Source organism: Triticum aestivum, chromosome 5A, assembly GCF_018294505.1.
Source record: "Triticum aestivum cultivar Chinese Spring chromosome 5A, IWGSC CS RefSeq v2.1, whole genome shotgun sequence".
In the NCBI taxonomy this organism is placed as follows: domain Eukaryota; kingdom Viridiplantae; phylum Streptophyta; class Magnoliopsida; order Poales; family Poaceae; genus Triticum; species Triticum aestivum.
The window spans coordinates 684887515-684915190 of NC_057806.1; the positions used below are offsets into that span (position 1 = coordinate 684887515).

The window sequence follows — 27676 nt, forward strand, 5'->3', positions numbered from 1 at the left end:
CAGGCGTGCGTGGCGGGCGGCTGTGCAGCCAGCAGGCGAGCGGTGGCAAGCGGCGCTGACAAGATTGCCATCGTGGCGAGCGGTGGCGTCCCTGACGGTCCCTTTTACACTGTTTAGGCGACGCAGACAGGCATTTAAGGCCCTTGTCCCCTGCCGTAAGGGTTAGGTATGATACACTGTAGCAGGTAGCTGTACCTACCGCATCACCCTTTCCATTTTTTACCCTTTGTCTACGTTGCCACCTGTCGGTGACCCCTTGAGCATATAAAAGGAGGCCCATGTGCAACATAGAGGGGGGTTCGAACTCTGAAGCTCGGTCTCGTTAGCTGCTGGAGTGTACTGTAGCACTCCGTGCTCCCGAGCAAGAACTCAATACAAACCATAAAGCAGGAGTAGGGTTTTACGCATCCGTGCGGCCCGAACCTGGGTAACTGCTCGTGTGTTTCGCCTCGATCTGCTCTTTGCATGACCTCCGCCCCCGCCGAACCGAAAGGGACTCGGCCCGCCGGTCCCATAGGTGTTCGTGGATCAGTTCCCCGACAGGTTTGATAAGTGGATATCGGGGACAATCTCTATGTCCCCTATGGTAAAACCAGCTCATACTTTAGTTGATTGAGTCCCAGACTTGACAGATACTGACAACTAGACTTGGCGGCAGCAGCTAATCAAGGACACCTTTACTATACCCGACACTTGGGCCATTCTGAACATCCCACTATGCCATGGTGGTGGGGAAGATTTTTTCGCTTGGGCGTTCGATCGATCGGGCAACTATTCTATGAAGACGGCGTATCGTGCTCTAGTGACTCAAAAAGAGCGATCTGCTCTAGAGGAAGGGGCGGCTACTGGGACCTCAGGGAACAATGAACAGATATGGAAAGCCCTATGGAAGCTCAACGTGGTGCCCAAAGTTTAGAGTGTTTTGGTGGAGAGTTCTTCGCGGAATTCTCCCTGATGAATACACTTTGAAGAGGCGTCATATTCCAGAAGTAAGCAGATGCAAGATCTGCCTTGCGATGGATGAAGATCTCCATCATGCATTGATTTCATGTTTACATGCCAAATGTTTCTGGAAGGAAGCGTGTGTGTGGTTTAATCTTCGGTTACACAGGCTACATCCTAGCTCGCGGGCAAGGGACATTTTGTGTGATCCTAGGTTTTCAGATTCAGAAAGAACAAAGATTATAACCATTATGTGGTCCATATGGCACTTGCGCAATCGCTTCAAGCATGAGAAGGAAGAAATCAATCCTGTAGTGGCTATCAAGATGATGAAAGAAGCTCTTGATGTGCTCGAACTGCCAAGAAATGTGGCTGTTGTACTACCGGGGCATGGTTGGAGGCCTTCGGATGCAAACATCCACTACTAGAGAAAACCTTACTAGTGGTGCTTGGTTTTTACATACCAGTAGCGCGGGCACCCACGCTACTGCTAGGGCGCTATAGCTATTATTTAACAGTAGCGCATTTCTAAACAAGCGCTGCAGCTAAAATACTTAGTAGTAGCGCCTCTTTCTCTACCAACGCTACTACTATCATCACGTAGTAGTAGCGCCCTATTTTCACCCCACGCTACAACTAGGTAAGTATAAATTAAAAATAATAAAAAGAAGTCAGATGCAATATTCATGGAAATCAAGACAAGTCCAGTGCAAATAAACTAAGTTCACAGAACCATCTCACAAACATTAACGACAATACCACATTTAATATAACCACACAGTCTCACAAACTCATATTGCATGGATAGATCATAGTAGATAAGTCTACTAGGTAGTCATACTAGCATATATATGGTTCAGCAGCCACTGATGACCCACAAGTATAGGGGATCGCAACAGCTTTCGAGGGTAGAGTATTCAACCCAAATTTATTGATTCGACACAAGGGGAGCCAAAGAATATTCCCAAGTATTAGCAGCTGAGTTGTCAATTCAACCACACCTGGAAACTTAGTATCTGCAGCAAAGTGTTTAGTATCAAAGTAATATGATAGTGATGGTAATGGTAGCAAAAGAGTAATGAAAGCAAAGTAATATTTTTGGTATTTTTTAGTGATTGTAACAATAGCAACGGGAAAATAAATAAGCGTAAACCAGTATATGGAATGCTTGTAGGCATCTCTAGCAATAATGCCGCCCATACTAAAAGTGTTATCATTGTATAAACCTTGGAGCAAAATAATAATATTAGGGATACTAAGGTTTCCACAGTTTCCGCGACCAATTAAGCAACAACTAGCAAATAATGCAAAGTAATGTAAGACAGGAAAATGTATGCTAGTGATTCGTGCATCGGAAACCTTCCTAGTTTCCCCTACAGTGATAGTATTAATAAATCCCTCCACATCATCACGATGTGGTTCTTCTATCTTGCCCTCAAAAGGGACTAAACAAATCTGACAAAAATCATAAAGTGACATCTCCTTATGCTCATCATATGAATGAATCTCCACCGTAGGTGGTGAGTTCCTAGAATGAAAATGAAAGTTTTGCACAAAGGTATTTGTGAGTAAGAAATACTGATCGCATTGATCGTGGAGGAAAGCGGTGAGGCCTGCATTATGAGCCAACTCATGAAAATCTTCATAAATCTCGGCTGCTCTTAAGAAATCCTCGGAAGGCCATTCACACACCCGAACCTCCGCGGTGCGCGGCAAATTATACTTAGGCTTCAGTGCCTTTTCCTTCGAGCTTTGGCTCGATGAGCCCCTCAATAATCTCCTCATCATTTTCTGAAAAATTCTGAAATTTTTAGTAACTTCAAAATAAAAGTAAACCAAACTCAATAATATTGATAGTAACTACTCCTACAAGTGCCTAGGGCCTATATCATGCATCAAAACTACTTTGACCATATAAATTTGACATGCAAGCTCAAGAACAGGGTCACCTAAGCAGCAAAAATTTGCAATGAATAAAGCACTAGAACAAAAACTAACCGGACCAATGGAGGAGTCACATACCAAGGAACAATCTCCCCAAGCAGTTTTGTGAGAGGTCCTTTGAGCAAGGAGATTGAAAATGGCAGCAAAACGAGCTTGGACTCGGATTTGAGCTGGTTTTTCGTGTTTGTGTGAGGAAGAAGAAGAGGATGGGTGCAGGAATAAGTGGAGGAGGGCCACCATGGGCCCACGAGGCAGGGAGCGCGCCCTAGGGGGTAGGCGCGCCCTCCACCCTCGTGGCAAGGTGGTTTGCCCCCTGGTGTGTTCTTTGTTCCATAAATCCTCAAATATTCTATAAAAATCATATTTAATTTTCAGGGCATTTGGAGAACTTTTATTTTTGAGGTATTTTTATATTGCACGGATAATCAGATAACAGACAGAAAATTATTTATTTTATTTTATTTCAACTAAATAACATAAAGTATAGAGAGGGTACAGAGGGTTGTGCTTCTAGTTTCATCCATCTCATGCTCGTCAAAAGGAATCCACTAACAAGGTTGATCAACTCTTGTTAACAAACCCATTCTGATAAACATGAAACCGGAGAAATTTCGAATAACACTAGGTTACCTCAACAGGGATATGCACATCCCCAATAATAAGTATATCATATTTCTTCTTGACAGTAGGAAGAGGAAATTCAAAACCTCCAAATATAATCGATGGAATTTTTCTGATAGAATTGATACTATGAACTTGAGGTTGTTTCCTCGGAAAGTGTACCGTATGCTCATTACCATTAATATGAAAAGTGACATTGCCTTTGTTGCAATCAATAAAAGCCCCTGCGGTATTAAGAAAAGGTCTTCCAAGAATAATAGACATACTATCGTCCTCGGGAATATCAAGAATAACAAAGTCCGTTAAAATAGTAACGTTTGCAACCACAACAGGCACATCCTCACAAATACCGACAGGTATAGCAGTTGATTAATCAACCATTTGCAAAGATATTTCAGTAGGTGTCAACTTATTCAAATCAAGTCTACGATATAAAGAGAGAGGCATAACACTAACACTGGCTCCAAGATCACAAAAAGCAGTTTTAACATAGTTTCTTTTAATGGAGCATGGTATAGTAGGTACTCCTGGATCTCCAAGTTTCTTTGGTATTCCACCCTTAAAAGTATAATTAGCAAGCATGGTGGAAATTTCAGCTTCCGGTATCTTTCTTTTATTTGTAATAATATCTTTCATATACATAGCATAAGGATTTGTTTTGAGCATATCAGTCAAACGCATACGCAAAAAGATAGGTCTAATCATTTCAGCAAAGTGCTCAAAATCCTCATCATCCTTTTTCTTGGATGGTTTGGGAGGAAAAGGCATGGGTTTCTGAACCCAAGGTTCTCTTTCTTTACCATGTTTCCTAGCAACAAAGTCTTTCTTATCATAACATTGATTCTTTGATTGTGGGTTATCAAGATCAACAGCAGGTTCAATTTCTACATCATTATCATTACTAGGTTGAGCATTAATATTAACATCATCATTAACATTTTCATTAGGTTCATGTTCATTGCCAGATTGTGTTTCAGCATCAGACATAGATATACCATTTGGATTATCACGTGGTTCAGCAATAGGTTCAGTAGAAGTTTGCATAGTTCTATCATTTTTCTTTTTCTTCCTTTCAGAAGAACTAGGTGCATCTATATTATTTCTCTGAGAATCTTGCTCAATTCTCTTAGGGTGGCCTTCAGGATACAAAGGTTCCTGAGTCATTCTACCAGTTCTAGTAGCCACTTTAACAGCATAATCATTTTTCTTACTATTCATCTCATTGAGCAATTCTTTTTTAGCTTTAAGTACTTGTTCTACTTGAGTGGTAACCATAGAAGCATGTTTGCTAACAAGTTTAAGTTCACCTCTAATATTAGCCATATAATCACCCAAGTATTTAATCATATCAGCATCTTGTTTTAATTGTCTACCAAAATAAGCATTGAAGTCTTCTTTCTTAAACATAAAATTATCAAACTCATCCAAGCATTGACTAGCAATTTTAGCAGGAGGGATTTCAGCTTTATCATATCTATAGAGAGAATTTACCTTTACTACCTATGTCGGGTTATCGAGGTCTGGAGGTTCTTCAATAAATAAAGGATTAAGATCATATGTTTCTTCAACATGCGGTAAATTAAGACCATGTATTTCTTCAATAGGAGGTAAATTCTTAACATCTTCAGCTTTAATACCTTTTTCTTTCATAGATTTCTTTGCCTCTTGCATATCTTCGGGACTGAAAAATAGAATACCTCTCTTCTTCGGAGTTGATTTAGGAATAGGATCGTTAATTGGAGCAGGAGCTCGCTCCGGAGGTGTCCAATTATTTTCATTTTTCAACATATTATTCAATAAGATTTCAGCTTCATCCGGTGTTCTTTCCCTGAAAAGAGAACCAGCACAACTATCCAGGTAATCTCTGGAAGCATCGGTTAGTCCATTATAAAAGATATCAAGTATTTCATTTTCTTAAGAGGATGATCAGGCAAAGCATTAAGTAACTTGAGAAGCCTCCCCCAAGCTTGTGGGAGACTCTCTTCTTTAATTTGCACAAAGTTGTATATTTCCTTTAAAGCAGCTTGTTTCTTATGAGCAGGGAAATATTTAGCAGAGAAGTAATAAATCATATCTTGGGGACTACGCACACAACCAGGATCAAGAGAATTAAACCATATCTTAGCATCACCCTTTAATGAGAACGGAAATATTTTAAGGATATAAAAGTAGCGAGATCTCTCATCATTAGTGAACAGGGTGGCTATATCATTTAATTTAGTAAGATGTGCTACAACAGTTTCAGATTCATAGCCATGAAAAGGATCAGATTCAACCAAAGTAATTATATCAGGATCAACAGAGAATTCATAATCCTTATCAGCAACACAGATAGGTGAAGTAGCAAAAGTAGGGTCAGGTCTCATCCTAGCATTTAGAGATTGCTTATTCCATTTAGCTAATAACCTTTTGAGTTCATATCTATCTTTGCAAGCTAAGATAGCTAAAGAAGCATCTTGATCAAATAAATAACCCTCGGGAATAACAAGTGATTCTTCATCATCACTTTCATCTTCATAATCAGATTCAATATTTTCAATCTCTCTGGCCCTAGCAAGTCGTTCCTCGAGAAAATCACTAAGTGGCATAGTAGTATCAGGCATAGAGGTAGTTTCATCATAAGTATCATGCATAGCAGAAGTAGCATCATCAATAACATGCGACATATCAGAACGAATAGCAGAAGCAGGTGTAGGTGTCGCAAGCTTACTCATAACAGAAGGTGAATCAAGTGCAGAGCTAGATGGCAGTTCCTTACCTCCCCTCGTAGTTGAGGGATAGATCTTGGTTTTTGGATCTCTCAAGTTCTTCATAGTGTCCAGCAGATATAAATCCCAAGTGACTCAAAGAATAGAGCTATGCTCCCCGGCAACGGCGCCAGAAATTAGTCTTGATAACCCACAAGTATAGGGGATCGCAACAGCTTTCGAGGTTAGAGTATTCAACCCAAATTTATTGATTCAACACAAGGGCAGCCAAAGAATATTCCCAAGTATTAGCAGCTGAGTTGTCAATTCAACCACACCTGGAAACTTAGTATCTGCAGCAAAGTGTTTAGTAGCAAAGTAATATGATAGTGATGGTAATGGTAGCAAAAGAGTAATGAAAGCACAGTAATATTTTTAGTATTTTGTAGTGATTGTAACAATAGCAACGGGAAAGTAAATAAGCGTAAACCAGTATATGGAAAGCTCGTAGGCATCGGATCAATGATGGATAATTATGCCGGATGCGGTTCATCGTGTAACAGTCATAACATAGGGTGACACAGAACTAGCTCCAATTCGTCAATGTAATGTAGGCATGTATTCCGAATATAGTCATACGTGCTTATGGAAAAGAACTTGCATGACATCTTTTGTCCTAGCCTCCCGTGGTAGCGGGGTCCTAATGGAAACTAAGGGATATTAAGGCCTCCTTTTAATAGAGAACCGGAACAAAGCATTAGCACATAGTGAATACATGAACTCCTCAAACTACGGTCATCACCGGTAAGTATCCTGATTATTGTCACTTCGGGGTTAACGGATCATAACACATAATAGGTGACTATAGACTTGCAAGATATTATCTAGAACTCTCATATATTGATGAAAACATAATAGGTTCAGATCTGAAATCATGGCACTCGGGCCCTAGTGACAAGCATTAAGCATAGCAAAGTCATAGCAACATCAATCTCAGAACATAGTGGATACTAGGGATCAAACCCTAACAAAACTAACTCGATTACATGGTGAATCTCATCCAACCCATCACCGTCCAGCAAGCCTACAATGGAATTACTCACGCACGGCGGTGAGCATCATGAAATTGGTGATGGAGGATGGTTGATGACGACGACAACGACGAATCCCCCTCTCTGGAGCCCCGAACGGACTCCAGATGAGCCCTCCCGAGAGGTTTTAGGGCTTGGCAGCGGCTCCGTATCGTAAAACGCGATGATTTCTTCTCTCTAATTTTTTTCTCCCCGAAAACAGTTATATAGAGTTGGATTTGGAGTCGGGGGTCTCCAGGGGGCCCACGAGGTAGGGGGCGCGCCCTAGGGGGGGCGCCCCCCACCCTCGTGAGAAGGGTGTGGGCCCCCTGGTCTTCATCTTTGGCGAGGATTTTTTATTATTTATTGTAAGATATCCCATGGAGTTTCAGTTCATTCCGAGAACTTTTGTTTTCTGCACATAAAACAACATCATGGCAATTCTGCTGAAAACAACGTTAGTCCGGGTTAGTTCCATTCAAATCATACAAGTTAGAGTCCAAAACAAGGGCAAAAGTGCTTGGAAAAGTAGATACGACGGAGACGTATCAGCCACACGCATGCATATGTAGTTCTAGATGATATCGATGACGATCATCATCCTCAAGCCTGGGCGGTGGGTGTTCCTTATAGTAATTAGGATTGCCTGTCCAACATGAAGATTCTAGCCGACGAGGAAGCTCTTCCACCCAACTGAGTTAAAGTGTGTGCGACCGTCCCTGATGGAGCCCCTCACGGTAAGGCGTATTCCAGCAGAGCCTTCTTCATCAGGCTTGATACCACAACTCTCAGATAGGCTCTTGGCAATTTCTGAATAATCAAAACATATCAATTAATAAGTAGCCTCACACATTCTACACTATCAGAAGACAGTACTACATTTCTACTAAGCATGAATCCTACTAATAAGTATATATGGATTCTACACTATTAACAGTTCTTTGGATTCTACACGAAGCATATATATCATCGGATTCGCTAAGCATATAGATCATCGGATTCACTAAGCATATATATCATCGGATTCACTAAGCATATATATCATCGGACTCTATGCTAAGTATAACAATAAAGCATATCATCAAATTACTATAGTAAATGCAACATACCATGACATGCCGATCAACCATGGTACTTGTCAGGCGGGTCACAAATGGCACCCGACGAAGTCAGCACGCGGCGGAATGATGTCCCATAGGTTGCACACCTCCTCCTCGCTCAACCTCATTCTTTGATCTACGATGGCTTCATCAAGTGGGTCGTCATCATCCTCATCATCTTCATCATTTTCCGCTTTGTTGACATAAATGATGGCCAGCTTGGGTCTTTCTGCTCTGAAGGAGAAGTTGATCAACTCACCACCGGTGATACGCATGTGGGTGATGAAACGGACCCATCCATCTCCTCCCACATGCGTCATATTTCATCCTTTCTCGACCTCCATAGTGTAGGGGCCCCCAGGAGCCTCAAAGGTCACAGAGTCTCCGGTCAGCTTGTTGAATTCCGACCTCACATTGCATGGGATGATCTGTGTACAAAAGGCAAAATGATATATACATGATGAATTAATGCCAATAACACTAAAAACAAAATAGTGGTTACTAGTTTCATATAATTTATTACCGCCGCATGAAGAAAACTAGACTGGAAGTAGATGCCGAACAGCGTGCCAGTTGCAAGGCTGCTGGCGCACCTTGACTTGCACCGTTGACATGGTGGTGGTGGTGGTGGTGGCGCCATTTCCCTAAAGCAATATGATTAAAGGATTAACGATCCAAAAAGTAAACATAAAGTTTTCAATACACATCAGGTTTTGAATAATATACACATCAGGTTCACATCATAGAGAATACACATCAGATTCACATGGCAAGCAGAATAACAACTAAATTGTAGTTCAGTTCAGACTAACCTATAGAGATCATGTAATCCAAACAGAGCCTGATAATAAGATAAATGGCATATTGCCATTATTGCGCAAGAAGACAAGCAAAAGTAGTTCAAAAACAGCCTAATTCTACATTATTAGTAGATAAAATACCATTTATTCACACATTAATCGAGGCAGCTATAAGGCAGCAATAAGATCATCAATAGATAAAATACCATTTATTTACACAAATATCAATTATGCATTATCTCTGCAAGCATGGCAAAGCAGAGCAATAACTCTTCCATCCTCATCAAGGCCAACTCCCAGCCCTGACACAAGGGTAAAAACACTTCCATCCTCATCAAGGACAACTAAACTAAGTAGATCCATCCAGGGAAACACTTTATCTATTCCCACATCCAAAAGTAGAACCAGCTTAGAATCTTTCAAAACAGCACGGCACAAGATTCACAAAACACAATAAGTAAACATCCATTCCACCTTTGGCATTAAAACTATAAAAGGCAAACACCCCCTTTTAGATCAAATACAACTCTCTATCTCTCTGTGTTTTCTTTTTCTGAAATTTACCAAAAATGGGCTCACTAACAACATCACATGGATAGCGATTTGGGTCGATCATTCCATTAACGGTCGGGTGCTGGTGGATCGATGCCGTCACCGGCTAACCTCCTCCTACTCCTAAAAGTTGTTGGTTGTAGTTGTCGTGACAGCAGCACCGACGAGCAGAGCTGAAGAAATCATCAACACACGCTGCCTCTCCAGTCCTGCATCAGCTTCACCCACGAGCAGAGCCGTACTAATAACTACCCCTTCACCGCTTTAATCTCCAACGACAAGGGTCGGCGTCAGCAAATGAACAACCACAGTTCGTTCGGCAAGGGCAACACAGTTCTTTCGATTTGGGTCGATTTGGATCCATCAGATACCCTGGCGAATTGTGGACCTAACTTGTCGCCCTCTCTGCCATTCTCCAGCTCCTTCCCCTTTCCCTTCTCCCTGGCCCTCTGCTTGCCCACCGCCGTCGCCCTGCTCTCCCGCTGTTACTCCTCCCGCCACGTGCTGTCCAGCAGCTCCCGCCGCCTCTTGTCCCTCTCCTGCAGCGCTCCCGCCGTCCAACAAAAAGCCTCTACTTCTCTCTCTACTCTCTCACGCGAGGAAACAAGCCTGCAAGAACACGTCGAGCGAACCAGACCCGTCGCATCGAAGCGCGGAGCCACCGTGCAATCCATAGATCCCTTTCCCCCACGCGAAATCCCAAAACATGGTGAGCTGCAGCGGCGAATCGATCGGAGCCTAGTGGTGGCGCGCGCAGGGAGGAGGAGATCAAGGGGGACTTACGGTGCTGGAGCGTCGGAGGAGGCGAGAGGCGACAGCGCGTGGTGGCGGCGCACAGCGCCGTCGGCGAGGGTGAGGTGGCCGGGGAGGAACCCTAACCACGGCGGCGGCGTCGGGCGGAGGGGATCGATGTTGATCCAGAGTGAGGGGGTGCAAGGGGAGACCGGCGCGCGGGCCGGTTTTCTTTTCCTCTAGTAGTAGCGCTGGGTAGAGGCCGGTGCTACTGCTAAGCCCACCAGCTGTAGCGCCCGTTCGAAACAAACGCTAGAGGTAAGTGGGCTACCGTTTTTGCCCTACGGCCCACGTAACAGCAACGCGGCCCAAACTAACAAACGTTGTTGTTATTAAGTAGTAGTAGCGTGTTTTGTACCAGGCGCCACTGGTAAATACTAGTAGCGTGGGTGCTTAAACAAGCGCTACTGGTAAACATCTATCTATAAGCATTTTCCTAGTAGTGATTGTCAAGATCAACACCGATGGTGCCATCGATTTCGCAGGTAACTGCAATGGCATGGGAGGTGTATCTCGTTCGGATGTGAAGTTCATGGGTGCTTAGTGTAAGCCCCACTTGGGCATTTTTGATCCACTGATAGCAGAAGCTCTTTCTATGCGGGATGGTGCGCTATTTGCGAAGCTACGCTGACTCACGCATGTGATCATGAAGGTGGGCTGTCTGGAGATGGTACGACTCTGGAATACTCGTCACAATTCACGTTTGGTTGTGGCTCCGCTGTTACTTGGAATTGAAGAGCTAGTTAGTGACTTTACTTTATTTGATGTTCAACATGTAAATCGATCAGCAAATATTTCAGCACACCTATGTGCAAAGTCTGCTCGTGCACTAAGTGTGACTGATATGACACTGCCAGCTTCCTAGTGACCAGCTTACTTGCTGATTGTCCTAGGAATGCTTTCGTTTGAATAAAGCTCTTTGAATTGTCTGAAAAAAAAATCCCAAGACGAGGAGGACCAATGCGTTATATAAAAAATACTGGCATGCCCCATGGCAACCGACCAAGCGACTTTCGGCGATTATCCCGGTTTTCCTAATCGCCGGACGCGGGGCCCGCCCGCGTGGGCGCACGAACGCTCCACGACGTGCGGGGAGCCATCTCCAACCTCCATTGCCCTGCCCGCACTACAACCAGCCAAGCTACCCATCCGACGGCGCTCCAGCGCACCGGCGAGCCGTGCCGGGCCGTCCGATGGCGGGCGTGGACCACCGATTGCTGTCGTTAATAATGGAACCATGGTGTGTGTGGGGTGGACTCGCGCGTTAGCCGTTGACGTAGCTTTTGGTACGGGCCAATGACGACGGTTATGGTGTTGATATTGGTACAGCGATCCAATCCAAGTGTTATCTTAACGTAAACTAAGATTAAACTTTGCATGTCAACGTCCATGGCCAGGGATTGCACTAAGTACTCGACTGTTTTTGCTTTACAAGGCGGTTTTGTTTGCAATTGAATTGATGATGGGTGGGTCCGCTGCCGGTTGTTGATCTCGACGGCTCTGCTCGCAGAAAATGATGTGAGATGTTGACATCGCAATTCTCAAGCGAAAATTCTTCTGTCCCAGTTTGTGTGTGTGACAAAAGCAGCAGAGGAAGAAAAGGAGATGCATCCGTGGTGGCCTGGCAGCACTGGCGTTCAGAACTCAGGCCTCTTTTGGTTCATAGGATAGGATTATCATAGGAATAGGAATCTTGTAGGAAATGAGATGACATGTATCTCAAATCCTATGAGTAGGAATAGGAAACAAGATGTCATTTGGTTGACACCAAAGGAATTTTTCCATTGAGTCTAGGCTCTTTTTTATTTTCCTATGAAATGTGGAGGATAGGAACCAATCTTATGTAGGAATAGGAATCCATTCCTATGAACCAAAGGGCTCTAAAGGAAAAAATCCTGTAAGAATCCCATCCTCTAGAATTCCTATGAAATTCCTCTAAACCAAAGGAGGCCTCATCCTAGGGCATGACCATATATCTCACCTACCCTTTTTTTAGAAACGTCTGTAATTTTATTCATACTCATAACAATTATAGGTACACTGATTTGGATCTAAGAAACAAAAAAAATACAAAGTAACTTCTATATCTAAGAATTACAATCAAATCTTTTGTAAACACCTTCTTCGCTGTATCAATCTCCGTTATAAAAAATACTTCAAAGACTTCGGTAAAGAGGCTACATTGGATTGGACCAACGATGTTGTGACTCTTTCACCCGCACGAACATTACCAATAATGATTTTTTTAAAGCGCCTTGAGTCGCCCATTCAGAAAGATGGGAAGCCTTGATCAATGAATGTACATGTGCCAGGGATGATCCTCTAGAAGTGCAGGCTGTCGGATCACAATATCTTCATCATGGTGTTGATGAAAGATTTCAACTTCACAAAGAATCAAACCAACACAAAAGGTTTGACACACCAGCATAAACTCTAGATCCAAATAATCGGATCTGCGAAGACAAAAAACTATCTAGCCTCATGGCACTGCCAAAAGAACGAGAGTAAATTTATTCTTACAAAAAACAATGATCACTAGACGATGAAAAAGAACATAGAACTCTTGAATATATCTCGCCTACTGTGATACTATTTTTCAGTCTGGCATCAACTATTTTCCCCGTGGAGGCATTGTTGGGCCGTCCAGATATGGGTTCCTGCGGGAGTGGTTTTTAGACACCTTTTTCTTTTCTTTATTATGTATGGTTTCTGTGTTGGTTCTTCATCGGTTTTTCTTGTAGTTTTTGTTTTTATGTGTTTCTTTAGCGGTTCTTTGGTTTTCATGGTTTTATCTTTTTATTTTGATTTTTGCGTCGGTTTTCAGTGATTGTTTTGGGTTTCGCTTTTTTTGTTTCTTTAACGGTTATCTTCAAAAATATTGGATTTTTTACTTTTTATATCCCTTTTCCTTTTTTCCTTTTATCAATACATGTAGTTTTTTCACACACATTATACATTTTTTATACACCATGAACATTTTCTTATACCCATTTAACATTTTTCAAATGCATGGTTAACATTTTTCAAACATATCTTTTGATGTCTACTATTTTTCATACACATCTGCACTTTTTTGTATACATTTGAAATATTTTTATACATATTTAGGAGAACTCACATACATGATTATCATCTTTCAACCACGTGTTTGCATACATTTTTAATACAAACAATTTTTAATACACATTGAATTTTTTTATTATATGATTTTTATAAAACTACATGATTTTCCTTACACTGTATAAATTTTTTAAATGTCACAACCGTATTTCTGAAACACGTGAATAATTTTTAAAATGGTAACGTATATGGAAACCTTTTTTAATTACACAATTTTGTTTCCAGAACATTTTTAAAAATGATATAAACATTTTTTTGATTACTTAAACTTTTTTTACATTGCATAAGAATTTTTTAGAATGTCACGTACATATTTTTGAAACTCGTGAACAGTTTTTTTAAATGTCTCAACATTTTTTTGAACACTATCAACATTTTTAAAATTTCTCTAACAATTTTGCTTTATCATTTTAAATTTTGTGGCTTGCTAATTTAAAAAAGTAAGTTTATGTTTGGGAATCATGTATGTTTTAGAATATTTTCAAATACATGAAAAAAAAACAAATGAAAGTACTATAGATTGAGCTGCAACACAGAGATGAGTGATACATCCATTTTAGCGACGACTAATTTCGGGTGGAGGGAGTACTAGTTTGTGGTTCTTGTGCCACCCCAATTCCATGAGCGTGTGATATCAGTAAGTTGCCGTTCTTTTGTCGTTGCATGGCAGCACCGAACCGAATCCAACAAGTTGCCAGGGGATGTATGTTTGAGGTTTGTAGCTTCGTTGGACCATGGCGAACTGATGAGTTTCATTTTTTGATCTCGATCATGGGAGTCGGTTTTCTCAAGAAAGAAGATCATGGGAGTTGGTAACTGGATCGAAACAAATTCCATGCTAGTTATCTAAATGCAAATTCATCACTGCCCTGGCAACAGACTGCTCCTCTATTATATCATTATATTAACTTCCATACCAGTTATTGAAAAGCAAATTCATCACTTGAATTTGCTTTACCTTTGCGTTCTGAATGTGAATCTGGACCTTCTTTTCCAGCAACTTGGTTGTAGGTCACTCTCTTTTGTGAATTGGGCCGTCTCGGGCGAGCGAGACAACCTCTACAGGGCAGCGAAAGGGCCTTCGCACCGTGTAATGGCAAGGCAAAAGGGGATGCTAGTTGAAGCATTATTGAATCCACTACCACTAGCGCGGCATTGTGCGCACGGCAGTCACCGCTTTGTCTACAGAGCGAGCGCAAGTGTTCCTCAAATCGCGCAGCAACTCCCTTTTGAGGTCACTCGCTTTGCACTACGAAAACGTCGGAGCAGTGCTGAGAATCACTCAATCATCTTCAGATAAGGTCGTACGTGCACTGACTACATCACCCAATATATGAAACCAACGGGAAAAAAACAGTAGAACAAGCTTGCCGTTTCTGCATGACAGGGGGACCTTCTTGGGCTTATCGCCCAACGTATACCTGCGCTCCAACCGTCGGTCGGGTCGGCCCCCCCACGCACTCACTACTCCCTGCTCTGCTCTGCCTCTGCACGTATAAAGCCCGACCCAACGGAGGCAACGAAACACCAGCTCGCACTCGCTTGACACTAGCGAACCATCACCGGGAAGCCACGATCGAGCGCGCTCATGGGGGCGAGGCAGCGCGGCGAGAGAGGGGGTATCTCGACGTCCAAAAGGTCGAGGCTGGCGGCGGCGGCGGACGCGGCGTCGTGGTGCCTCGCGCTGGCGGCGCTGGCGGCGCTGCTGCTGGTGTGCTCGCTCGGGGAGACGTCGGAGGCCGCGGTGGTGGTGCGGGGCGCGTCGCTGTCGGCGCGGTGGCGGCCGTGCGAGGAGGTCTACGTGGTGGCGGAGGGGGAGACGCTGCACGGCATCAGCGACCGCTGCGGCGACCCCTACATCCTGGAGCGCAACCCGCACGTCCACGACCCCGACGACGTCTTCCTCGGCCTCGTCCTCAGGATCACGCCCTCCCTCCATCTTGAAGCCGTCCGTCCCCGCTAGCCCGTAGGTAGATCAAGAAAGAAGATGAGTTTGATTCTTCTGCAGAATCATTCCGGTTCGCTCTGAAGAACTCTGATTTACGAGTAACCTCGCTAGTCTTAGTGGTAGAGGACAGAGTGTCAGAGTGTCAGCCTTGTTTCCTTGTGATTCTCTCTTATACTTCGTGCGTGGAAAATTGGCTGAATCGTTGGGCCGTGGAGCAGAGGCGGTGTCAGGTATGTCCGGATGCGCCGCGCCGCTTATTAGGGCTAGCGCCCATTAGAGCAACTAGTTAACGATTACTTTTTCGAGAGCCTCCCAACAATCAGTGGGTTGAGAGCGTGTCTCTCGACGCTCTGGGTGTTTTCTTTTGGATTTTGTTTTTTCTTTAATTTTTTCACACGTGTTTTCGGCTTTTTAAATATATTTTTTTCGGTTTTATGGTTTTCCATCGGTCTTTCTTAGATTTTGGATGAAAAAAAACTTTGGGATTTTTTTTGCGAGAAAAAACTTGTTTTTTTCTTCTGTGAGAGGCACGACTCAGAAACGAAAAAAACGTGTTTTCTTTTTTCTTTTGCGAGAGACACGATTTTGACGAAAACAATTTAAGATTTGGACGCACGGTTTAAGAGATAAAATATTTTGAATAAACAGATATATGAAGAAAACTCACAGAAATGATCTTTGAAAGAAGTACTAATCAATTAGTGATTTTGATATATAGCTTGTCTATAAAAGGGTAACTACCGATTGTTCGACCTACCAAATAGTTTTGCCTTTCGCTAGGGTTTTTGGCTCGCTCGCCGCCACCACACCGGCGTTGAGATTTTCCTAATTTTCGCTTTAGCATCTACTTCGGCCCTCCTCACCATCTCACCTAGTTATCGGCCAACGTGGAATACCGTCCGCTCAACGCCGTCCGCCTGCAACAACGGCCAACGTGGAATACCCACCATGCCGTGCACGCTGTCACATGTCCTCATCATGCCCTGTTGCTCGTCATACACGGCATTGCCAATTTCAAAGAAGGTAGATAATATCTCTGTGAATTTTCCCTAGCTTATGCCCTAGAGATTTTTCCTAAAACATTTATAGCTTTATGTTACTTTTTAACTACTGATTATCTCTTCAAATTTAGTACCACCATGTTGCCTATAAAGTATAAACTATGCCTCCGGCGCTGAGAAAAAATGTTAGATGAATTTTTTATGGAAATTGTTAAATGAGTTGATAGAATCCCATATGAATTCAGTGATAAAAAAATTAGCATAATACGAGCACCTCCAGAAATAGAGACTAGTTGCCGTCTTGCCGATGTTTATTATGTAGCAACAAATTAATGTTTTAATTCAGGATGGGCCTGTAGAAGACTTGAGATGTTAGATGAAACTTTTTAAGTAATATGTACTATTAATTACTTGGTATAAATACTACTTATAGATGCAATTTTGATAGCATTTGTATAAAGGAAATATTTGATACTCGCAAAAATATTTTCAATACAATTATTATTTTGATGTGTATTTTAGAGGGCCCCAGGTTATATTTACGCCCCCCCCCCCCCAATAATCTCATGACCGGCCCTTGGTTTTTTGCTCCATTTTTAGGTGTTTTCTCAGGTCAATTACGCTTTGTGTCTTGTTCACAAAGGCGAGGCGACGGTTGCTCCGTGAAGATGAAATAAGTTCCTCCCTGCCTAGACGCTGTTCTGGCGGTTCGTCTAGTGTCGTTGGAGGGCGTCTGAAGGTGTGTATCCGTTGATTTTCATGGAATTCAATCGATGTTGGTCCTTTATTCAGTCTTCACTCGTGAGTTGCCTTGTGGGGCCTTAGCAATACGATGTTTCAACTATTTACTACAACAACTTTTGCCAGAATCCAATGAGGTAAGGGTATCTTCAACAGCAACCCGCAAAACTCCTTCCACGTCCGTCCGCTGGTAGGGCGGATCGGTCCGCGGACACGGATGCGGGAGGACGCCATCCAACCGTAGCCGCATACATCCGACCTTCCTCATTTTTTTCAAGTCCGCATGATAAATTAGCCGCATGCAAAGGGTATAGACATTCAGATAGCCACATGCAACACTCGTTAAAATTTAAAATGTTCAAATATTACATACCAACATTGTTGTCCCCTTTCACCACCCACTTATGCTCAATCAGATCTTTCTTCAACTGCTCGTGAGTTGGTCGATGCCGAATTGAATAAACTCTTCAAATGGGGCCAGTTTCCAGTCCGGATGTTGGATAGGATCACCCATGTTCTCAAATTCCAAAGCTACGGCAACATCGTCACCCTCATCCTCGACGATCAAATTGTGCATGATCACGCAACATGCGTCACCTCCCACAAGGACTTAGGATCCCATTGTTTTACAGGTTCACAAACAAGTGTAAAAGGGGCCTAAAGAACTCCAAATGCCCTCTCGACATCCTTTCTACCTGATTCTTGTCTTTCGGTGAAGTGAGCCTTTTTCCAGCCAATTGAGTTTTAGATGGTGTTGACAAAGATAGCCAATGTATACTGTCAACCAGATAGTAGCCCATGTTGTACGCATGTCCATTGATACTATAGTGACAAGGAGGAGTTTTTCCTTCAGTCAATCTCGCAAACAACGACGATTATTGCAGCAAATAGATATCATTGTGTGACCCAGACAGCTATACCTATAACTTAACATAGAAATTGTGGCAGATGCTATTATGTGTCGATATCTTGCTTGCACATGCATACCCACGTAGTACCTTGTGTAGTATATTACTACATACGGCCGGCCGCGGCAGCTACCGATGCATGGGACCTAGCTAGCTTGTTAATTAAGTAGGACTAGTTGTCGATGGAATCCAGTCGCTCTGGTTGTATTGTATAGGTATTAGGTATAGCTCGCATAGATCTGTTCGTAGAAGCGTAGACGACGACTTGGCTGCTGCGTTTCGTGTGTTCAAGTCTTGAAGACTATTGCTACTCGTCAAGAACTGAAAGGCCCGGGTAGGTAGGCACGCGATCGACCAGTTCATGGCCCCACCCCACGGGATATATTGAACGGCATTGTGCTTGTTTTCCTCCTCCTTTTCCCGCATCCCACAAAAGCATTATGCGCCCACACATATCCTACTTGCTATAAAACCATGTCGCTTCCACAGCTCAACCTCAAACCATCCAGCCCCCTAAGCCACCACCACACCATCGCGCGGGAGTCGTTGCGTGCATCCTCCCCTCCTCCAGCTCCTCCTCCGCGTCCAGCAGTAGCCTCCCGACGGCCGTACATCCACAGTAACACGGCACTCGTGCGCTTCGTGGCGGTACGGTGGGCAGCTGATCGTGTGGGGCACATCGTCGCCGAGTAGCTAGTATTAGTAGCAGCGGCGTGGGTGACCGGCGTCCGTCACCATGGCAGGAAAGGGTGGTGCTTCCGTGCGCGTCAAGGCGGTGGCGACAGTTAAGGTCACCGTCGGTGGGTTCCTCGATGGGCTGAGGCCGTCCAAGATGATGGACGATGTGAAGGACCTCATCGGCAGGTCCATGGAGCTCGAGCTTGTCAGCGCCGATCTTGACGCCAGTAAGTACTCATATACTTTTGCCTCTTTGTTTTGCTAGAAGGTGCATTTTTTTCTTTTACTGAAAAATGCAATCCCTTTTTAGCCCAGGGATCCGTTTTTTAGAAATTGCTGTACAAGCCAAGGCATTGAGAGAAAGATAAAACGATGGACCTATCGATCTGACAAACACGGTAGTAGAATTAGTTGACCAACAGACGAATGATAAATGAATAATAGTACTAAGTAACTAGATCTATATTTACAGCAAACAGATGTGCTGCTATGGAAGCAAAGGCGATAGATCGACCAATACAGCTATACCTGGATTTGTTTTACTAAAAAAATGAACACATGTTTTCTTTTTCAAAAAATAAAAAAGAGCTACACATGTTATGTTGAGCACAAATCATCGATCGATCATAGATAGATGTGCATGCTCCGTAGAGGAAAATGCATTATTCGTTTTCTACGTACAAGTTAATTTGTTTGGTTCGACTGGTTTGCACATTTTATTTTCCTGTTATGAAAACCTACTAATATTGTTTGAGTTATTAAATATATATAGTATACTAACTTTTGAATCGACTATTAGTTTACCCAGTCAAACGTACAGCAACTCCTGCAGTACACCAACTCAAGAAAAAAAGAACTCCCACAGTACAGTTTGTTCTTTATAGAAAGCCAACCATAAATTAAGTGACCACCTACTTGAGTTATCAAAACTATGGAAGTTGAGCACTTTTAAAACCATAGCATGTGTTTGAACTGCCCCCATTGTATATTAATCAATAAACAGAGTACAACTGTATAGATGCCAAAACTACCAGAAAGATCGGACATTTTGACTAATGTCCAAAAAACTTTGCAAAAAGAACCAAAAAACAATATTACAAACAAGAACACCACCACCCCCCCCCCCCCCCCCCCCCCCCCCCGGTCCCTGCAACAACCATATCGAGAACCATCCTAGATCGCCCGCGCCGTCGACGCACACACCGGATGAGGAGACAGAACACCAGCAAACTGAAATCAAGGCATACCTCATAACTTTTTTTTTGAGAATCCAACCCCATAACTTTGAAGGAGTTGTGACTTGTGAGCCGAAGACAAGACCCGCAAAACATGTACCTGACAATGTGGGACATTCTGCACGCCGTGTTGGATTCAGGTTTAACGCATTCCGCCATCGTTGCTGTGGAAAAACACCAAATCCGCCGCCACCGGGCCACCAACCTCACACGCGCAGCACCTTGTCCCACTTGCCGGCGTCGCAGGAAAACATAAAAGCCCATTGCTCTGAACGAACGGCGAGCAGAGGACCCTCATTCACGGTCCTGACTAATATCGATCCATTTTGCTTGTTTGATGCATGGTCATCACCTAGTATACATCTGATTGCAAAAATTAAACTCACTAAAAATAACAAAATTGATCGAATGCAGAGACGGGGAAGGAGAAACAGACGATCAAGAGCTATGCCCGCAAGGTGTCCGACAAGGACCGTCACATCGTCACCTATGAAGCAGGCTTCGACGTGCCGGCGGGCTTCGGCTCCGTCGGCGCCGTGCTGGTCACCAACGAGCACGACACGGAGATGTTCCTCAAGGACGTGAAGCTCATCGGCGGTGGCAACTCGGACTCGGAGCCCCACGTGATCCGCTGCGACTCCTGGCTGCCGCCCAAGTCCGGTGACGCCAAGCGCATCTTCTTCGCCAACAAGGTGATTCAGGACCCTGTCAAGCCATTTTGCAATTGAAATTTGTCAATGCTGAACTGTTGATCAACGTACGTACCAACCGTCCAGCCTTCACTGCCGAGCCAAACTCCTCCTGGCCTCCAGAACTACCGGAAGAACGACCTCATGAAGAAGCGCGGTGACGGCATGGGGCAGAGGACGGCCAACGACCGGGTCTACGACTACGACGTGTACAACGATCTCGGCTCCGGCGAGGAACCCGGTGCCGTCGGCGCCCGCCCCGTTATCGGCGGTAACCAGAAGTTCCCCTACCCACGGCGCTGCCGCACCGGCCGCCCCCGATCCATCAAAGGTATACGCACGTACACGATCGACAAAACCTCATGCATGCACGCGTGCTCGTACTAGAGGTTGTAAGTTGTAACTCGTGCGTGGCGTGGCATGGGTACGTGCAGATCGGCAGTCGGAGACGAGGAGCGGCGACGTGTACGTGCCGAGGGACGAGGCGTTCTCGTGCAGTTCAAGGTGAAGACGCTGCAGTCGGTGCTCCATGCCGTGGTGCCGGCCGTGCAGTCCACGTTCATCGACCGCAACCAAGGCTTCCCCTCCTTCTTCGTCATCGACAAGTTGTTCGAGGACGGTGTCGTGCTGCCGCGCACTCGAGAGGTCGGCTTCCTCCGCAGCGCCGTGCCGCGCCTCCTTCAGTTCCTCCGCGACGGCCTTGGCGACAAGCTTCTCCTCTTCCAGCGCCCCGCAAATGTCAAAAGTATGCTCCTTCCACTTCCACATGCGAAGCACTACTAATTCATTGGCTGACCAGCAAATTAATGGAGTTTTTGCGCGAACCTAAATGTATGCGTACGTGTTAATTGCGGAATGCCGCAGAGGACAAGTTTGCGTGGTTACGTGACGAGGAGTTCGCCAGGGAGACGCTCGCCGGCATCAACCCATACGCCATCGAGCTTGTCAGGGAATTTCCCCTCAAGAGCAATCTGGACCCGGCAAAGTACGGGCCGGCGGAGTCGGCTATCACCGCCGAGCTGCTGGAGGCGCAGATGGGGCACACCATGACGGTGGCCGAGGCGGTGGAGAAGAAGAGACTGTTCATGCTCGACTTCCACGACCTGTTCCTGCCGTACGTGCACAGGATCCGTGCCCTGGAGCACACCACCATGTATGGCTCCCGCACCATCTTGTTCCTTACCGACGACGGCACGCTGCGCCTCCTCGCCATCGAGCTCACCCGGCCGGCCTCGCCGACGACGCCGCAGTGGAGGCAGGTGTTCACTTCGTCCACGGACACCACCAAGTCCTGGCTATGGCGGATGGCCAAGTCCCACGTTCGTGCCCACGACGCCGGCCACCACGAGCTCGTCACCCACTGGCTGCGCACGCACTGCGCCGTGGAGCCCTACATCCTCGCGGCCAACAGGCAGCTCAGCGAGATGCATCCCGTCTACCAGCTCCTGCGCCCGCACTTCCGCTACACCATGCGGATCAACGCGCTCGCACGCTCCTTCCTGGTCAACGGCGGCGGCATCATCGAGAGTACCTTCTCACCTCAGAGGTACGGCATGGAGCTCAGCTCCGTGGCCTACGACAAGCTCTGGCGCTTCGACACGGAGGCCCTCCCAGCGGACCTCGTCCGGAGGGGCATGGCAGAGGAGGACCCCACGGCGGAGCACGGCCTCAGGTTGGCCATCAAAGACTACCCGTTCGCCAACGACGGGCTCCTTATCTGGGACGCCATCAAGGGGTGGGTTCAGGCGTACGTTTCCGGTACTACCCGGACGACGACAGCGTCACACAAGACGAGGAGCTGCAGGCGTTCTGGACGGAGGTGCGCACCGAGGGACACGGCGACAAGAAGGAGGCGCCGTGGTAGCCTAAGCTGGACACGCCGGAGACCCTCGCGCACACGCTCACCACAATAATCTGGGTCGCGGCGGCGCACCACGCGGCGGTCAACTTCGGGCAGTATGACTTTGGGGGGTACTTCCCGAACCGCCCCTCGATCGCGCGTACCAAGATGCCGGTGGAGGAGCCCGTGGACGACGCCGCCTTGAAGAAATTCCTCGACAACCCGGACGAGGCGCTCCGGGAATGCTTCCCGTCGCAGGTGCAGGCAACGGTGGTGATGGCGGTGCTGGAGGTGCTGTCCAGCCACTCCCCCGACGAGGAGTACCTCGGAGGGATGGAGACCGCGCCGTGGGGCGATGACACCGCGGTGCGGGCGGCGTACACGAGGTTCAACGACGAGCTGAAGGTGGCGGAGGGGGTCATCAAGGAAAGGAACGAGAACAGAATGCTCAAGAATCGGTGCGGCGCTGGCATCGTGCCGTATGAGCTCATGAAACCATTCTCGCAGCCCGGCCCCGGTGTCATGCGCAAGGGCATCCCCAACAGCACCTCCATCTGATCCAACGGCCAAGGAAATGATTTCCGTGAATCTAGCAGTCTTGTTGTTCATTATTTAACACTCCTTTTAAGTTTTATTATTTGCCCGACAACAGATAGTTTGTCTATTGTGTTAGATTTTTTTAACACGGTACAGACGTAAGCGCTTATATATACATGCATACACTCACCCTTATGAACATATACACACACCCTACTCTGATGAGCACCTCCGAGAAACTGAACCGGCATGTCATCTTCAGATTTTATGAAGTCACCGCAGGTGTTCTAAAATGAAAATTGCCATGTAGGGTAAAAAATTGGGAGTAAAATTGCCACATTGCAGCAAGTAATAATCATGCATTCGATCCGGATCCGACGTACCTGAGGGTGTCAGATTTTTTATCCCTAAAAAACTGACTTCAGATGTATATTAGGGTTCATGATAAAAATTGTGCACCGGGAAATATGCATTGTTTCAGTAGTAATAACGAGATGCATACAATGACTTCACCAATCGTATAACAGTGGAGCATATAAAGACTTCACCAATCGTAAACTTAATGAACTACCCATGTTATCATAAATATAATCAAAGAAAACCAAAACATGTTTCTTTACATTACTAACAAAAGAGCCCGTGCGTTGCAACGGGAGAGAAAACATAACACACGCTCTTAACTCAACAACCATCACTCAATACCACAATAGGTCCATCTCCTTTGTTTGCGAGGCATCATATTTGTGTTGCCGCTTATCCTCCTTCTCACCCTTGCCGGCGATGGCCTCGGTGTTCACACAAAACAACAAAAAACGTGTGTTGAATATGGTTAATCCTAAGACGTCTCTCTCTCTCTCTCTCTCTCACTCTCGCGACTCTCTCACTCTCACTCTCGCGATGAGAAATCTGTTGTTTTCCCCTACGACATTTTTCAGAGGTATGCATGTGTAGTTATCAATGTTTTTTTTCCCTATATGGTTATAGTGGGGTGTTTATTTGCAATCTGGATCGCCGCCGGTATGAAAAAAATGTATCTTGCGCTATAAATTATAAGTTTGCTTCCATAACAATATTTTAAAAATATTTAACAGGTAAAATTAACATCATATTTAGATTCCACACATTTTTTAATAAAATTTCGTATATAATATGTTAAAATCAAAGTTACGGTTTAAAAGATACATATAATTTAGAAAACCATTTGGTTTGACTCAAATATATTCCAAAATAATATTTAAAAATACTTAACAGGTAAAAATAATCTCATATTCATATTCTACATATTTTTCTAATCAAATTTCATATATAACATGTTCAAATCGGAGTTACGGTTTAAAAGATATGGATGATTTTAAAAAGCATTTGTTTGACTTAAATATGATCCGCGGATGAATTACCTAAAACATCAGGTTTTTTTAAAAAAACGTAAAATAACGGTTCGGGTGTGACTTAAATCTGGACGGTGGGTTGATTTGAAGAAAAGACAGAGACTTTTGTGTAAAATACGAAAATAACGATTCGTTTTAACTTACAATAGGACTGTGGGTTGAATTCTCTGAAATAGAGAGACTTTTCTAAAAAATGCCATGACGGACGAAAGAAACCCAATTTGCTTTATTATTAGGTAAAGAAGAAGATATAGCAGGAGATCTACTTACAAAACCGAATGGTATATTATTTTGAATGGGAAATCGACTACATTATTTTGATAAGAAGATTCTAATGATCATAGGCAAAGCTCATTATCTAGTTCGTTGAGTGCTTCCTTGTTTTCTTTCCGAACTGAAAACCTTACAATGTTCTTGTCTTGACCACCTGCTGGATTGGTGACCATAATGATGGCTTGTGCAAATTCTTGGACATGGATGGGACCTCCCGACTGGAAACCGCATAAGCTATCTATAAGGGCTCAAAATGGCAAGAAGAATCACAAAACCACAGATCCTATAGGCTGGTTAGTTGGTCACCTTAGACGCATACCACGGTCAACGGAAACAGATGATTACAGTGCCCAGTCAATCAAAAAGGGTGTATCTCATAAAAGGCAAAAAGGGTAAACCTCCACCTACTTTATTTTGATCACACCATATCCTATAGACAAATTAAGTAGTATTATTGATCATCATATTATATACCTTGTAGATGAAATACTAACGGTATTCATTAGTCAAAAACTTATCCTTGTGAAAATAACAGAAGTGCTCTGAATCAAAAAACCAAGAATGACAATCAATGATCCGTCAAATTCAACTGGCCAAAGAGAAATATGTACCAAAAGAGAAGAAAAATACCATTCCATAGAAGAAGCTTTAAAAGCTACCGCACAAGGAATGATCAAAACACTCAGCAATAAATTCAACATAGAAGATGAAAATGGAAACCGTCGTGACGGAATTTCTGAAGTGCAGCAACTCAAAAGAGAGAAAGAAACAAATATACAAACAACAAATGGAATTATTGATGCACGACAGGAGGTCGCAATAAAGATTATTCGGACAACACACAAGTTAATAAACATGGCAAGATCCCCTGTCTTCAAGATGTACTGCTCTGGAGGAGGCATCTTAGACCAGATCAATATGTTGCCTGATATCGTTCACGCATAAGAAAAATGGCAATAAATATTGGAGAGTGGGTTTTCTACACCCCAACTCGGTGCACCTACACAACAAAACATAGCAAAACATTTTAAAAAATTCCGAAACTTTGTGGGAATGATCATCAACAAACGTTATGCGCATTTGCAAAGTTTGGTGGCCAAATAACATTCGAGGAGCTCTGTACAAAAACGACAAAATTACAAAATCTGCTCAAACGGTGCACTTACATTTTGACTAATTTTCAGTGAATTTGTCTACTTTGTATAGAGCTCCTCGAATGGTATTTGACCACGAAAGTTTACAGGTGCCCATAACATATGTTTTTGACCATTCCCACAAAGTTTCAGAATTTTTTGAAATGTTTGGCTATGTTTTCTTGCGTGGGTGCACCGAACTGAGGTTCAGCCACTACATTCCTTAAATATTGTCCAATGTACCAAGTTGTTTACATGAAGAAGGGTACACTTGGTAGAAATTATACATGGTCAGAATTTTTCCTATAATCTGCTCACAAAATTTTATGTACTTCGTATCAGCTAGCAAGGGGGAGATGATCCATAACCTACAGATTGAGAAATCAAAAGGAAGAACTTCTGGCCATGATGATTCTAGTCAAGGAGACTGATGCTTCTGGTTTCCATCCCCAAAAACATTGAAAAAGCCTAAACATGTAGATATGTGATTCATCATGCATTCAGTAGGAATGTAATATTATTTTTGCACACATGGAAATCAGATTTAAGCACTATAAATGAACATGGCTTTGGTTGTTAGTTGTGGTCAGATAGTTATATATAACTAGTCGTCAACCCGTGCACATGCACGGGCTAGCCTACCAAATGAGTGGTGATTCAAATGGCATGTCCTAACCAATTTAAATTCATCTGATGGCCTGCTTCAACATCCTGATTTTTATACTTGTTTGTTTTAATTTACTATGCATATTAGGTTTGTCCTAAGCCAAACTTTTTATAGATAACAATAAGAACATTTGCAATAAAAATATATATTCTATTAAAATATGCTGAGAGATTAATATAATTGTATTGATTTGGTATTGTTGATGTTAGTAAACATTTCTATAAAAACTTGGTCAAAATTTAGAAAGTTTGACTTAAGACAATACTAATATGCAATATATATTGAAACTGTGGTAATACTTATATGTTCGATATTTAAACGAAATGTTTTATTTATCTATATAATATTATAAATTTCTTTACAATAACTATCATTTTACACTTTCTTTAATTAATTACGTTGAAAATGGTACGCACATAATTTTCTGCTAATAATACAAATTTCTGAAAAGATAGCATTATGAAATTGAACATAGAAGACCACAGTAAAAAATATCTCTTAATCTGTTCAGGTCAAACTAACATACATATATTACTGCCTTTGATATAAGAGTAACTCACCCGAAATGAAATGATTGTGACACTAGTCTACTCTGTCGCTTTCACTTGCAACCAAACCTGGCTGGCTCCAGCATGTCAAACTGCATTGCTTTTGAGTGAAGGTACGTGGTCTGGCCATGGTGTGGGGACACCTCGGCCATGAACGGAGGCCATGGGAAACCGGCAATTTTTCTTGAAATTCACGTGGTGTTGAGCAACTATGATGGTCTATTGTTTTTTGGTTTCTGATGGGAAGCCGGCTTTTTTTCTTGAAATTCACGTGGTGTTGAGCAACTATGATGGTCTATTGTTTTTTGGTTTCTGATGGTAATTACGTGCACGATGGAGGTTAAATGGCCACCGAAGGAACTTTTATTCTTGAATATTCCTCAAAGTGGCCCAAAATCAGTTTTAATGGCCCTAATGTGTTGAGAATTAAGATGTTCTTTTCTAAAATATATATTGGGCATC

General features: G+C 43.7%; 1 protein-coding gene and 1 pseudogene across 1 annotated transcript; both read left to right on the plus strand.

Moving 5' to 3' along the window:
* The first annotated feature begins 15158 nt into the window (after positions 1-15158).
* On the plus strand, positions 15159-16852 carry LOC123105988 (uncharacterized). Its single transcript, XM_044528179.1, has one exon. It carries the CDS (start codon positions 15217-15219, stop codon positions 15589-15591), a length of 375 nt encoding a protein of 124 aa, XP_044384114.1. The 5' UTR covers positions 15159-15216; the 3' UTR covers positions 15592-16852.
* A 224-nt stretch (positions 16853-17076) lies between these two features.
* Positions 17077-23314, plus strand: LOC123105987 (probable lipoxygenase 8, chloroplastic; annotated as a pseudogene).
* Positions 23315-27676: the final 4362 nt, after the last annotated feature.

Coding starts and splice junctions, on each gene's coding strand:
- LOC123105988 (XM_044528179.1), top strand. CDS start 15,217: ATGGGGGCGAGGCAGCGCGGCGAGAGAGGGGGTATCTCGACGTCCAAA.